The sequence below is a fragment of the Hyperoodon ampullatus genome (assembly GCF_949752795.1).
Source record: "Hyperoodon ampullatus genome assembly, chromosome: 8".
Taxonomy (NCBI): domain Eukaryota; kingdom Metazoa; phylum Chordata; class Mammalia; order Artiodactyla; family Ziphiidae; genus Hyperoodon; species Hyperoodon ampullatus.
Window position 1 is genome coordinate 89,742,645 of NC_136921.1, and position 15,999 is coordinate 89,758,643.

Here is a 15,999-nt window from a genome sequence, read left to right on the forward strand (position 1 = left end):
AAGTTATACTTTTAAATGTGAATATTCTTTAAGTAGAGAAGATAAAAGGTCTAAATAGAGCTCTGAAACATTTAACAGAAATATAGTAATGCTTACTGTAGAAATATACTGCAGACTTATAGAAATATCAATCATCTAATGGGTGGTAGCAAATTAAAGATAAGTGAAAAGGGCCTCTGTATAAATAGCTGCCATTAAGCCTATCTGCTCCTTTGGTGTATTTCACAAATGTTAATTCAAGAATTGTTTGACTTATATTAGTAATATAATACCTATATACATTACTTGTTGAATACAATCAACAGAAAAAAAAGTTTTCTTTAAAAAGTATTGATGGGGGCTTCCCTGGTGGCGCAGTGGTTGAGAGTCCGTCTGCCGATGCAGGGGACACGGGTTCGTGCCCCGGTCCGGGAAGATCCCACATGCCGTGGAGCGGCTGGGCCTGTGAGCCATGGCCGCTGAGCCTGCGCATCCGGAGACTGTGCTCCGCAACGGGAGAGGCCACAACAGTGAGAGGCCCGCGTACCACACACACACAAAAAAGTATTGATGGAGGGCTCCCCTGGTGGCGCAGTGGTTGAGAGTCCGCCTGCCGATGCAGGGGACATGGGTTCGTGCCCCCGTCTGGGAGGATCCCACATGCCGCGGAGCGGCTGGGCCCGTGAGCATGGCCGCTGGGCCTGCGCGTCTGGAGCCTGTGCTCCGCAGCGGGAGAGGCCACAACAGTGAGAGGCCCGCGTACCACACACACACACAAAATAAATTAAAAAAAAAAAGTATTGATGGACATTATGCCATGTCAAACCAACATACACTCACAGAAACATTTACAGGGTGCCATGAGCAGTAACAATTGCTTGATTATTTTTAATTATTTTTTGTATCAATACTTTTACATGGAACTACCTTTTCCTAAGGCTTTTTATACACTTTTGGAATAAAATTTTACCAGAAAAAATTTTCAAAGCATATAGTCATTTAAGTTACACTGTGTTTGTTTGGTTTTTTTTAAGGATAACTGAGCACTGAATGATAAAAACAACACACATACCGGAGTTTCTGTAGTGGATGTGGCTGGCTGTTGTAATGACTGTGGTCGAGACTCCTCTGATTGAGTCCTAACCAGTCCACTACCATGACCTTTGACAGTATCGCCATTGGTAACTGGAGGATGTTGCTGGGTCAAAGCAGCTTTTAATCTCTGAAATGCAAACACCAATTTAAAAAAAACGTTTCCTGCTTTCCACCCAAATCCAACTCCCAGCATACTCTTTGGTTAACCAAAAGAAATTATTTGTTAAGGAATACATAAATACATTCGGCTTTAATATTAGTTTTGATTTATCATATTCCACTGCATTCCTAAATATCAGTAAGACAAACAGGACCTTTGGAAAGTTTGCCTGAATCTTTTTTGTCTAGTACTACTAGAGGGTTCTATACTTTGCTATTCCTAATCAATTTTGAGAAAAGAGTGAAAACTAAAAACACTGTTGACTGAAAATAACTAGATTTGTTCGACTAAAATAAGCAAAACAAGTTAATTATGTATGTTCCACCTATTTTCTCCTACCCCATTCCTATATCCCATATCCCAGTCTTTTCAGGCTCTGCCTAGATTCTTAGACCTAAATATCTTCTTTTTCAGATTTGAGTCCATTTGATCTCTGCTTGCAGGTCTGATGTCACTGCTTACTTGGACAATGACCTGATGTTGCATTTTTTAGGCCACTGCACTGACTGTCAGACTGAACCTCCTCCTAGCACCCACAGCTGGGTTTGCCTCCCTTAGGTCTTCCTTGTCACCAGTAAGCAGACCTAGCTCCAAGTCTGTCCCTTCTACTATGTTCCACTTTGCCAGTGAACTGTACCCAACTCACTGTCAAGAGTATGGCAGATCTAGCGTTATAGTGAAGCTCTAGACATTTATGGCTACTTCTTTAAAACAAAACAAAAAAACACCATTTGAGTAAAGCTTATTATTCTATCAGCAAAAATATATGAGTATCTTATCTCCTCAACCAGACAGTAAGTTCTTTAAGAGCAGAGATTGCTTTTTATTTCTTTGCATCCCTTTTAGCAACTGGTACATTGATTTGCTACATAGATGGACAACAAATATATTTGCTAATGGACAGAGAAATTGGTTTCTTTGAAAATGGCACATGGGATCTTTGGGGTGGTTTTATTGTTATGATCTATAAATATGAAATAATTAGCACAAAATAGTCATATTATAGTATCTTAGCAATGAAAGGGATCTCAGGGATCTGAGAGACCTGGGACTATTATTGATGATATTGTTCTTAATAACTCAGAAGTAGCCCTTGAGCTCAAAATACAGTTTTATAACAAAATCTGGTGAAGAGATATGTCATTACATTTTCCTAAGATCCACACTCAGGTGCACATGTGGTGGGGAGGGAGGTTACAAATACTGATATAAGAACTATGCTGCAGTCTACCCAGTGCTCCCCACACTTCCTAGAAGTCAATTAACTGCCTTGGTATCACATGCTAAAAACAGATTCTTGGCAACCTTTCCTCTCTTCTTTCCCTGGAAATAGCATAAAGGGGTAGATAATAGAGAAGAGCTTTAGAAAAAGTCTCCCAAATGATTCTAATACAATTGTTTTCATTTATTCCAACTAAGAACAATTTAGAAAATTTGTAATTTCTTTATTTTCACCTGTACATATCTTCTTACCATCTATAATTGATCCAGATGCCTTAAAAACTGAAGCACAGGACTTCCCTGCTGGCACAGTGGTTAAGAATCCACCTGCCAATGCAGGGGACATGGGTTCAATCCCTGGTCCGGGAAGATCCCACATGCTGCAGAGCAACTAAGCCTGTGCACCACAACTACTGAGCCTGTGCTCTAGCACCCGCAAGCCACAACTACTGAGCTCACAAGCCACAACTATCGAAGCCCACGTGCCCTAGAGCCCTTGCACCGCAACTACTGAGCCCATGTGCTGCAACCACTGAAGCCCACGTGCCTAGAGCCTGTGCTCCGCAACAAGTGAAGCCCCGCTTGCTGCAAATAGAGAAAGCGGCGTGCAGCAATTAAGACCCAACACAGCCAAAAAATAATAATTAAAAAAAACAAGCATATATGAAAAGATCAAAATTTCCACTGAAGCAGTAATTCTAACTAGACAAGTGTTAATAGACATTTTCTACTGCTAATCATTGTAGATTCTAGGTATGATTTTGAAAACAAAGTCAGTAGTGTAAAAAATGTTTTGTTGAGGTATAAGTTACATAAAATAAAATGAACTCTTTTTAGTGTACAGTTCTGTGAGTTTCAACAAGCACATACAGTTGTGCAACCACCCCCTACAATCAGGATACAGAACAGTTCTATTACCCCCCCAAAACTTTCCTCATGCTTCTTTCCTGTCACACTCTCCTCCCACCCACAGCCCCTGGAAACCACTAGTCTGTGTTTTGATCCCCAAAGTTTTGCCTTTTCCAGAATATCATATAAATGGAATCATACAGTGTATAGCCTTTTGAATCTGGCTTCTTTCCTTTAGCATAATGCACTTGAGATCCATCCCTGTTGTTGCATTATCAGTAGTTTTTCAATGAGTTTCTAATCAACAGTATTCCAATTTTACAGATTAGGACACTAGAGATCATCTGCCCAAGGTCACACAGCCATTAAGCTAGTTAAAATCTTAGATTTGAACATGGATCTCCTTAATTTTAAAGTGCACAGTTTTTCCATGGCATCATGTTACATATGTTATCCTACCAAAAAAAAAGGAAAAAGAAAAAAGGAAAAATCAAGAAAGAAACAAGAAAAAGGAAAAAATTAAGGAAGATAAGGAAGATAAAAATTAAGGAAGATAAGGAAATTAAGGCTGGATGGCTTGATGATTCAGAAGACAACCACAAGGGAATTCCCTGGCAGTCCAGTGGCTAGGACTCCACGCTTTCACTGCCATGGGCCCGGGTTCAATCCCTGGTCGGGGAACTAAGATCTCGCAAGCCACACGGCATGAAAGACAACCACAAAGGATTAGGAATGCCAAGTCTGATACTGCAACTGCTAAAGTCCTGTCACTCCAGGATCAGGTATGTTTTTTCCATCTTTTCTGACTGAATACTTCTTTATGAATTGCAAATAGCACCACAATAGGTTAGTATATGTAATGTATACCGTATACATATTAGCATACATAATGTATACAGCTGAGAAGACACTTTATTGTTTAGAATTTAACTCTGCCTCAAACAATCTGTGTGACTCTGAACAAATCATTTCAATCTCTGAGTCTGTGTTTCCTTGTTTGTAAAACTGGGAACAATGATAATTTCCTTGCAGGGCTGAGGTAAAAGATTAAATATAATATGCAAAATTACCTGATTCATAAAAGGATTTCTTAAGTATCAACTTCCTTACTTTTTTCTTTTTTAAAATTTATTTATTTTATTTATTTTTGGCTGAACTGGGTCTTTGTTGAGGCACACAGGATCTTTTGTTGTTGTGTGCAGGCTTCTCTCTAGTTGTGGCATGTGGGTTTTCTCTTCTCTAGTTGTGGCACACAGGCTCCAGGGTGCGTGGGCTCTGTAGTGGTGTGTGGGTTCCAGAGTGCGTGGGCTCTGTAGTTTGAGGCACGCGGGCTCTAACTGAGGCACGCGAGCTCAGTAGTTGTGGCGTGATGGCTTAGTTGCCCTGAGGCATGATGTGGGATCTTAGTTCCCTGACCAGGGATTGAACCCGCGTCCCCTGCATTGTAAGGCGGATTCTTTACCACTGGACCACCAGGGAAGTCCCTTCCTTACTTTTTTCAAAAGCAGCTATTGAGGCCTCTATTTTTTTTAGCACAGGTGTCAGGGTGAGGACACCAAAGAATCAGGAAAGTTCCTATACTTTTGTATTTTCAAAATATACTTAGAGGGAAAAAAAGTACTTAGGGGTTCATCTTAAGGACTGGTTTAGCTTCAGACATATTTTATTATGGAAAATATATTCTCAAGACCATGTGACACACTGCATCTTTCAGAATCCAGGTCAGATTCCTGGTTCCTTTTTTTCTTCCTTCTTTTTTAAACAAGCAGAAATGACCACATTAGCAGCTAAGATCCAGGAAATTGGGACACTCATAACTGATGGGCTAATGTGGAAGTGGATGGATTAAAATTAATTAGGTAGGTGACCAAAGCAGTAGTTGGCTGTAATCAGGTAGGAATACTTAGGCTAAATGGTCAAAGAACTGAAAGTAAAAAGACAGGAGTCTGAAGGTATGGGTCACATAAACAGAAGGAGGAGGATCTGAGTGTGCATACTTATATCTTTTAAAAATCAATCTATATGGGGCTTCCCTGGTGGCGCAGTGGCTGAGAGTCTGCCTGCCGATGCGGGGGACACGGGTTCGTGCCCTGGTCTGGGAAGATCCCACATGCCGCGGAGCGGCTGGGCCTGTGAGCCATGAGCCATGGCCACTGAGCCTGCGCGTCTGGAGCCTGTGCTCCGCAACGGGAGAGGCCACAACAGTGAGAGGCCCGCGTACCGGAAAAACAAACAAACAAACAAAACACCAATCTATAGCGTTAGGTTAGGGCTTACATTTCTGGATATAAAATGTACATAAATATACATATTGGCTCAGATGTGAAGCTTGGTAAATTATGTGTTGGTAAACATTTTTAAGTCCTTAGGTAGAAAACAAAGAAGCGCATTTAAAGTTTTATAGTGAAGAGCTTAACTCTTAGAATTAATGAAATACAGTAACTGCACATAGGGGAGTCTGAAGTACATAAACATCACTCTCTTGAATAATCTTTAGTAGGGCAAGTTACTACCTTATAGAGCAATTAAAAGCAGCATTCATTATCCTCTCTTGACTGCCCTAGGGTATACAGTACTCATCCAGGGAGGAAGCTCTAATGTTTACTCCATGCTGTTACACTGATTACGATGGGTCTAACTTGGAAAAGTGTGCCACTGGGTACAAAATGTAAGAAAAAGATTTTCAAGGGTTAATTAACACTGCTCTGAACTGCAGATTTTTTTTTTTAAACAGCAACGAAAACACACACACACTAAAAGAAATTACAGTGGGTTAGGTGAAGAAAGTTGTCATTATTCATATACATTTTACAACTAATATAAGGATATCTACAATCCACCCACATGTATGTTAGAGATATTTTAAAGAATGGCAACTATTTGGTCCCCCCCCCAAATTAATGAAAACATATAAAAATATTTATTTTACAGTATAAATTTGGAGCTAATCAATTAGTCCAATTACCATCTTACAGATAAAGAAACTAAGGCCCAAAGAGTGAAGCTACTTCCCAGAATCACAGAGGGAGTTATAAGAGAAACAGAGCTAGGACCAGAAATTCTGTCTATTGACTCTTACTTCACTGAACAAACATATTTTAAATAAAAGTTTTTCCAAACTAGAGCTTTTGTCTAATATTAAGTATTGTAAGTATATTTCAGTAATCATTAAGAAGAGTATCAGACACTGGTCAGTCCATTACTAAGATCAAAATTTCTATCAATAGAGAAATCTAGTTAAGTAAATAAAGACTGAATACTCAGAGAAAGTAAATAAGATTTAACAAGTCTATATTCTCTAACATGTACAATAAAAGCTACACATAATTTTAATTTTAAACTAAAGGTATACACTGAAAGAAAACTAAAATCTTTATTACTATATTTCTAAGCAGACTTAGTGCTTTAATGTTTAGAGTTAAATTTTAGTGTTATAAAATTCAACTACTATGTTGAAAACCTTTTTCTTAGAGATTGTGTCAGTTAAAGAGTAAACAGGCTCCTAGGAAGATGGTGGAAGAGTAAGACGCGGAGATCACCTTCCTCCCCACAGATACACCAGAAATACATCTACATGTGGAACAACTCCTACAGAACACCTACTAAACGCTGGCAGAAGACCTGAGACTTCCCAAAAGGCTCTTGGTGCTGCAGCCAGGAGTCAGTGCTGTGCCTCTGAGGTGGGAGAGCCAACTTCAGGACACTGGTCCACAAGAGACCTCCCAGCTCCACATAATATCAAACGGCAAAAATCTCCCAGAGATCTCCATCTCAACGTCAATACCCAGCTTCACTCAACAACCAGCAAGCTACAGTGCTGGACACCCTATGCCAAACAACTAGCAAGACAGGAACACAATCCCACCCATTAGCAGAAAGGCTGCCTAAAATCATAAGTCCACAGACACCCCAAAACACACCACCAGACATGGACCTGCCCACCAAGAAGACAAGATCCAGCCTCATCCACCAGAACACAGGCACCAGTACCCTCCACCAGAAAGCCTACACAACCCACTGAACCAACTTTAGCCACTGGGGACAGACACCAAAAACAACGGGAACTACGAACCTGTAGCCTGCAAAAAGGAGACCCCAAACACAGTAAGATAAGCAAACTGAGAAGACAGAAAAACACACAGCAGATGAAGGAGCAAGATAAAAACCCACCAGACCTAACAAATGAAGAGGAAATAGGCAGTCTACCTGAAAAAGAATTCAGAATAATGATAGTAAAGATGATCCAAAACCTTGGAAATAGAATAGAGAAAATGCAAGAAACATTTAACAAGGACCTAGAAGAACTAAAGATGAAACAAGCAACGATGAACAACACAATAAATGAAATAAAAAATACTCTAGATGGGATCAATAGCAGAATAACTGAGGCAGAAGAACGGGTAAGTGTCCTGGAAGATAAAATAATGGAAAAAACTACTGCAGAGCAGAATAAATAAAAAAGAATGAAAAGAACTGAGGACAGTCTCAGAGACCTCTGGGGCAACATTAAACGCACCAACATTCGAATTATAGGGGTTCCAGAAGAAGAAGAGAAAAAGAAAGGGACTGAGAAGATATTTGAAGAAATTATAGTAGAAAACTTCCCTAATATGGGAAAGGAAATAGTTAATCAAGTCCAGGAAGTACAGAGAGTCCCATACAGGATAAATCCAAGGAGAAACATGCCAAGACACATATTAATCAAACTGTCAAAAATTAAACACAAAGAAAACATATTAAAAGCAGCAAGGGAAAAACAACAAATAACACACAAGGGAATCCCCATCAGGATAACAGCTGATCTTTCAGCAGAAACTCTGCAAGCCAGAAAGGACTGGCAGGACATATTTAAAATGATGAAGGAGAAAAACCTACAACCAAGATTACTCTACCCAGCAAGGATCTCATTCAGATTTGATGGAGAAATTAAAACCTTTACAGACAAGCAAAAGCTGAGAGAGTTCAGCACCACCAAACCAGCTTTACAACAAATGCTAAAGGAACTTCTCTAGGCAAGAAACACAAGAGAAGGAAAAGACCTACAATAACAAACCCAAAACAATTAAGAAAATGGGAATAGGAACATACATATTGATAATTACCTTAAATGTAAATGGACTAAATGCTACCACCAAAAGACACAGACTGGCTGAATGGATACAAAAACAAGACCCATATATATGCTGTCTACAAGAGACCCACTTCAGACCTAGAGACACATACAGACTGAAGGTAAGAGGACGGAAAAAGATACTCCACGCAAATGGAAACCAAAAGAAAGCTGGAATAGCAATTCTCATATCAGACAAAATAGACTTTAAAATAAAGACTATTAGAAGAGACAAAGAAGGACACTACATAATGATCAAGGGATCGATCCAAGAAGAACATATAACAATTGTAAATATGTATGCACCCAACATAGAAGAACCTCAATACATAAGGCAAATACTAACAGCCATAAAAGGGGAAATCGACAGTAACACATTCATAGTAGAGGACTTTAACACCCCACTTTCACCAATGGACAGATCATCCAAAATGAAAATAAATAAGGAAAAACAAGCTTTAAATGATACATTAAACAAGATGGACGTGATTGATACTTATAGGACATTCCATCCAAAAACAACAGAATACATATTTTTCTCAAGTGCTCGTGGAACATTCTCCAGGATAGATCATATCTTGGGTCACAAATCTAGCCTTGGTAAATTTAAGAAAATTGAAATTGTATCAAGTATCTTTTCCGACCACAACGCTATGAGACTAGATATAAATTACAGGAAAAGATCTGTAAAAAATACAAACACATGGAGGCTAAACAATACACTACTTAATAACAAAGTGATCACTGAAGAAATCAAAGAGGAAATAAAAAAATACCTAGAAACAAATGACAATGGAGACACCACGACCCAAAACCTATGGGATGCAGCAAAAGCAGTTCTAAGAGGGAAGTTTATAGCAATACAATCCTACCTTAAGAAACAGGAAACATCTCGAATAAACAACCTAACCTTGCACCTAAAGCAACTAGAGAAAGAAGAACAAAAAACCCCCAAAGTTAGCAGAAGGAAAGAAATCATAAAGATTACATCAGAAGTAAATGAAAAGGAAATGAAGGAAACGATAGCAAAGATCAATAAAACTAAAAGCTGGTTCTTTGAGAAGATAAACAAAATTGATAAACCATTAACCAGATTCATCAAGAAAAAAAAGGAGAAGACTCAAATCAACAGAATTAGAAATGAAAAACGGGAAGTAACAACTGACACTGCAGAAATACAAAAGATCATGAGAGATTACTACAAGCAACTCTATGCCAATAAAATGGACAACCTAGAAGAAATGGACAAATTCTTAGAAATGCACAACCTGCCAAGACTGAATCAGGAAGAAATAGAAAATATGAACAGACCAATCACAAGCACTGAAATTGAAACTGTGATTAAAAATCTTCCAACAAACAAAAGCCCAGGACCAGATGGCTTCACAGGCGAATTCTATCAAACATTTAGAGAAGAGCTAACACCTATCCTTCTCAAACTCTTCCAAAATGTAGCAGAGGGAGGAACACTCCCAAACTCATTCTACAAGGCCACCATCACCCTGATACCAAAACCAGACAAGGATGTCACAAAGAAAGAAAACTACAGGCCAATATCACTGATGAACATAGATGCAAAAATCCTCAACAAAATACTAGCAAACAGAATCCAACAGCACATTAAAAGGATCATACACCATGATCAAGTGGGGTTTATTCCAGGAATGCAAGGATTCTTCAATATACGCAAATCAATCAACGTGATACACCATATTAACAAATTGAAGGAGAAAAACCATATGATCATCTCAATAGATGCAGAGAAAGCTTTCGACAAAATTCAACACCCATTTATGATAAAAACCCTGCAGAAAGTAGGCATAGAGGGAACTTTCCTCAACATAATAAAGGCCATATATGACAAACCCACAGCCAGCATCGTCCTCAATGGTGAAAAACTGAAACCATTTCCAATGAGATCAGGAACAAGACAAGGTTGCCCACTCTCACCACTCTTATTCAACATAGTTTTGGAAGTTTTAGCCACAGCAATCAGAGAAGAAAAGGAAATAAAAGGAATCCAAATCAGAAAAGAAGAAGTAAAGCTGTCACTGTTTGCAGATGACATGATACTATACATAGAGAATCCTAAAGATGCTACCAGAAAACTACTAGAGCTAATCAATGAATTTGGTAAAGTTGCAGGATACAAAATTAATGCACAGAAATCTGTGGCATTCCTATATACTAATGATGAAAAATCTGAAAGTGAAATCAAGGAAACACTCCCATTTACCATTGCAACAAAAAGAATAAAATATCTAGGAATAAACCTACCTAAGGAGACAAAAGACCTGTATGCAGAAAATTATAAGACACTGATGAAAGAAATTAAAGATGATACAAATAGATGGAGAGATGTACCATGTTCTTGGATTGGAAGAATCAACATTGTGAAAATGACTCTACTACCCAAAGCAATCTACAGATTCAATGCAATCCCTATCAAACTACCACTGGCATTTTTCACAGAACTAGAACAAAAAATTTCACAATTTGTATGGAAACACAAAAGACCCCGAATAGCCAAAGCAATCTTGAGAACGAAAAACGGAGCTGGAGGAATCAGGCTCCCTGACTTCAGACTATACTACAAAGCTACAGTAATCAAGACAGTATGGTACTGGCACAAAAACAGAAATATAGATCAATGGAACAGAATAGAAAGGCCAGAGATAAACCCACGCACATATGGTCACCTTATCTTGGATAAAGGAGGCAGGAATGTACAGTGGAGAAAGGACAGCCTCTTCAATAAGTGGTGCTGGGAAAACTGGACAGGGACATGTAAAAGTATGAGATTAGAACACTCCCTAACACCATACACAAAAATAAGCTCAAAATGGATTAAAGACCTAAATGTAAGGCCAGACACTATCAAACTCTTAGAGGAAAACATAGGCAGAACAGTCTATGACATAAATCACAGCAAGATCCTTTTTGACCCACCTCCTAGAGAAATGGCAATAAAAACAAAAATAAACAAATGGGACCTAATGAAACTTCAAAGCTTTTGCACAGCAAAGGAAACCATAAACAAGACCAAAAGACAACCCTCAGAATGGGAGAAAATATTTGCAAATGAAGCAACTGACAAAGGATTAATCTCCAAAATTTATAAGCAGCTCATGCAGCTCAATAACAAAAAAACAAACAACCCAATCCAAAAATGGGCAGAAGACCTAAATAGACATTTCTCTAAAGAAGATATATAGGTTGCCAACAAACACATGAAAGAATGCTCAATATCATTAATCATTAGAGAAATGCAAATCAAAACTACAATGAGATATCATCTCACACCAGTCAGAATGGCCATCATCAAAAAATCTAGAAACAATAAATGCTGGAGAGGGTGTGGAAAAAAGGGAACACTCTTGCACTGCTGGTGGGAATGTGAACCGGTACAGCCACTATGGAGAACACTATGGAGGTTCCTTAAAAAACTACAAATAGAACTACCATATGACCCAGCAATCCCACTACTGGGCATATACCCTGAGAAAACCATAATTCAAAAAGAGTCATGCACCAAAATGTTCATTGCAGCTCTATTTACAATAGCCAGGAGACGGAAACAACCTAAGTGTCCATCATCGGATGAATGGATAAAGAAGATGTGGCACATATATACAATGGAATATTACTCAGCCATAAAAAGAAATGAAATTGAGTTATTTGTAGTGAGGTGGATGGACCTAGAGTCTGTCATACAGAGCGAAGTAAGTCAGAAAGAGAAAGACAAATACCATATGCTAACACATATATATGGAATCTAAGGAAAAAAAATATGAAGAACCTAGGGGTAAGACGGGAATAAAGACTCAGACCTACTAGAGAATGGACTTGAGGATATGGGGAGGAGGAAGGGTAAGCTGTGACAAAGTGAGAAAGTGGCATGGACATATATACCGTACCAAACGTAAAATAGATAGCTAGTGGGAAGCAGCCGCATAGCACAGGGAGATCAGCTCGGTGCTTTGTGACCACCTGGATGGGTGGGATAGGGAGGGTGGGAGGGAGGGAGACGCCAGAGGGAGTAGATATGGGAACATATGTATATGTATAACTGATTCACTTTGTTATAAAGCAGAAACTAACACACCAGTGTAAAGCAATTATACTCCAATAAAGATGTAAAAAAAAAAAAAAAGCTTAAAAAAAAAAGAGTAAATAGTGTGTTGTGCTGACCAATCTGACATTCATGTTAAGAGGTAATCTGCTAAAAATAATTTGTTATTCAAATTCTATGTTATATGTTGTACCCCTGAAAACAAATTTTATCACATCTGTCAGAACTTGGTAGGAAGAAACTACTCTATCATAGTTCAAAGAAAAAACACAATGTTCTCTAGAAACAGTTTATGAAAAAGTCAGATCCATATTTCATATGTGCCACAAAAGCTCATCAGAGTAATAACCCTCCTTCTCCAGGGTGTTATCCTACCATCTGCTGCTCTATTACTTATCTTTATTTTGCAACTAATTAACAGCATAATCTTCTAAATTCAGCAAGTTAATTATCATTATTGTAGTCTTTGCAGCATCATCAGTCCTCGTGAAATCTTGTCTCCCCACCCCCAGAGAACATATGAAAATGAAGTACGTTGGGAGAGAGTCTGTTTCTTTGGAGTGGGCTCGTTAGGTGTTTGCTGATTAGCTTGGCGTGCAGAGGCAGGTCAGAAGAATTCTGCTGAACATGAGGTTCCATGCAGGGCCCAACTAAGTTAATGTAGGTTTCTGAACATTTGCCAAGATGCCCTCTGTCAGCTCTCAGTAGAAACCCCCTGCAGAAACCCTACCGGCTACCCGCTGTGTGCAAAGATATTCTCTCAGTTTGTCACACAAGTCTTAAAGGAATGATTCTGGGGAATACTACTCAAATACTTTACTAAATCTTCTTAAACATAACTCCTGGATGGTTAACATTTTCTTATTTAGAAGTTGTTTTTTTTGTTTGTTTTTTTTTTTGCGGTACGCGGTCCTCTCACTGTTGTGGCCTCTCCCGTTGCGGAGCACAGGCTCCGGACGCGCAGGCTCAGCGGCCATGGCTCACGGGCCCAGCCGCTCCGCGGCATGTGGGATCCTACCGGACCGGGGCACAAACCCGTGTCCCCTGCACCGGCAGGCAGACTCTCAACCACTGCGCCACCAGGGAAGCCCCAGAAGTTACTTTTTGATCACAAATATTACATAGGAAATATGTTTTATTAGAAGAGTAACACAGATAGCAAATATCTGTGGTTTAATGTGCTTAATGACCAAAAAAACCCCTAAACCTAAATCTGGTGACATCCAGTGAAATTTTGTGAAAATAGTAGATAACAGGAGTTTTCCTAGAGTATTAAAAAATACTAGGTAATCTTGTATTTGTGGACCCCCACATATATATATATTTTAAAACTACATGCTTACTTTTCCAAAGACTTAAAGTTTTAAAAAAACAAAACATAATGAACACAACTTGTCCTGAAGAAATTTCTTTGGCAAAAAAGAAGGATCTTATTTAAATATTTATAGTAGACACAAACACAACGCATATAAATCTTCCTGTAAGCACTGGGCATCTGAAAATCAGGGCACACAAAAGCATCCTTGGCTATCTTAGGATACAAATAAGTTTCTCTTTAGCTGTAGTGTGCTACTCATTCTTATGTTTTCCAATGCTGCCATTTCTCAAACATTATTTTTTAACCACATTTTAGCACAATCACCATTACTGCACTATTTAGCATGTCATTAACAGATTGTGACCACAAAGATCAAACAAATCCTTAACAGAGATGCAGAATCAAGCAGGGAGGATATTTAAAATATTTTCAAAGTGTTGAAAACAACAAAGCAAAATCCAATTGAAGCATTGAAAGAAGAAATTATAAGTTTTGCTGGGGTGCTACAGACTGGTAAACAGTCAGAAAAATTATTTAATGTGTAATGTGAATCTAGGGGATGTGAGCTGGGGACCACTCATTTGGAGAGCATGGAACTGGAATTCTATCACTGATAGAGAAAGAATTAAGTCCCATGATCGTTTATCTGATCATTAAGAAACCTCTGTTTCTTAATGATGGGATATGAACCTAGTCTCAACTTTCTCCAGTTAGAATTATACAATTATTTATTTATTTAGTAAATCTTTGATGCTTAATAAAGTAAGTAATCAATGACACTGACATTTTAGTCTAAATTTAGAAACAATCTGTAACTATTTTGTATTTTATGTTACAAATGTATCTAAAATAACTTGCCACATAGAGTAAGAGACTGCCCTTGGATTTCAGTTTTAAATGTTTGAGATTGATTTAGTCCTGTGATTTTAGTTGGAAGAACTAAGATAATCTTACTAAGCCTCTTAATAATACAGGAATATTTAAGAGGACCAACCCTCATTATATCTATAATTTAATTATTTAAGTTATTGAAGTACTTGGGAAAGTTTGTTAGACAATGAGGTACCTATAGAGAAAACAGGATATATTAAGTTTAAAATGAAATTTAGCATGTTTAATTTTATTTTAAGCCCTTTAAAAGTGATCGCTGTACAACTGGATTTATAAATTGGCCTTGAGAACTTAGGGAAGAAATAAGTTTTTGAATTTGTAACTTTATTTTTAAAAAGGAGACTCTCAATAATGGTTTTTGTGCACAAAAGTCACCATTAAGGGTATCAAAAAACTGAAAACAAGAGCCAAACACCTCATTGATACAATATAATCCTAACTGCCATACCTGTTGGAAAAAAAAAATCAGTGGCATATTAAAAAGATAAGACTTATTTTTTTTTACTCTCTTGATGATCATTGGACACATTTGCAAGAAAAATCTCAAAACTTAAGATCACATCTGCTGAATTTCTTAGTACCCAAGAAGTGTTTGTTAAATAAATAACAATCATTAGAAATAACTGTTAAATGAGGCTGACACAAAATAAATGAACATGAATTAAACTACAAAACCCAAACTATTTCCGGGTTATTCCCAAAGGTTGGTAGATTTGTTTTCTATACCAATATATAAGTATACTTGATAATGATGATAATGAAATTCAAGCACTGAAAATTCTTCAATCACACTGATTCACTGGACAATCAAATATACTAAAGGTGGTACATTACCAAACCACAATGTAATTTAATTAATATAGAAATCAATAAGAAACAGATAAAAAGCCCTGAAATATTTGGAAATTATACACTACACTTTTAAATAACCCACAGTTCAAGGAAGAAATCACAAGGGAAATTAGAAAATAAATAATAAAGATACAGCATATCAAAATTTGTGCACAAAGTTATAGCGTTAAATGCCTATATGAGAAAGGTAAAAAGATTTAAATCAATAATCTAAGCTTCTACTTTAAGAAGCTAAAAAAAGATAAGCAAATTAAACCCAATTAAGTAGACAAAGAAAATATTAAAGATAAAAGTAGCAATCAATGGTAATACAGTATACCATTAAGAAAAATAAAGGCAAGCTACAGACTGAGAAAATATTCGTGAGATATATATATATAGATATATATATATATACATATCTATATATAAACTTGTATCTAGAATATATATAAAGAATTCCTATAACACAA

At 37.6% G+C, this 15,999-nt stretch overlaps 1 protein-coding gene across 3 annotated transcripts in view; it reads right to left on the reverse strand.

The window, feature by feature from the left end:
- The window catches only part of ATF2 (activating transcription factor 2), a gene marked incomplete at its 5' end in the record, with an annotated part of 67,185 nt that overhangs the window by 17,419 nt on the left and 33,767 nt on the right, over positions 1-15,999 (reverse strand). For all 3 annotated transcript variants that reach the window (XM_079710167.1, XM_079710168.1, XM_079710169.1), the window contains one exon: positions 1,052-1,201. In XM_079710167.1, coding sequence (XP_079566293.1) covers positions 1,052-1,201 — 150 coding nt within the window. The remainder of the gene's footprint in view (positions 1-1,051; positions 1,202-15,999) is intronic.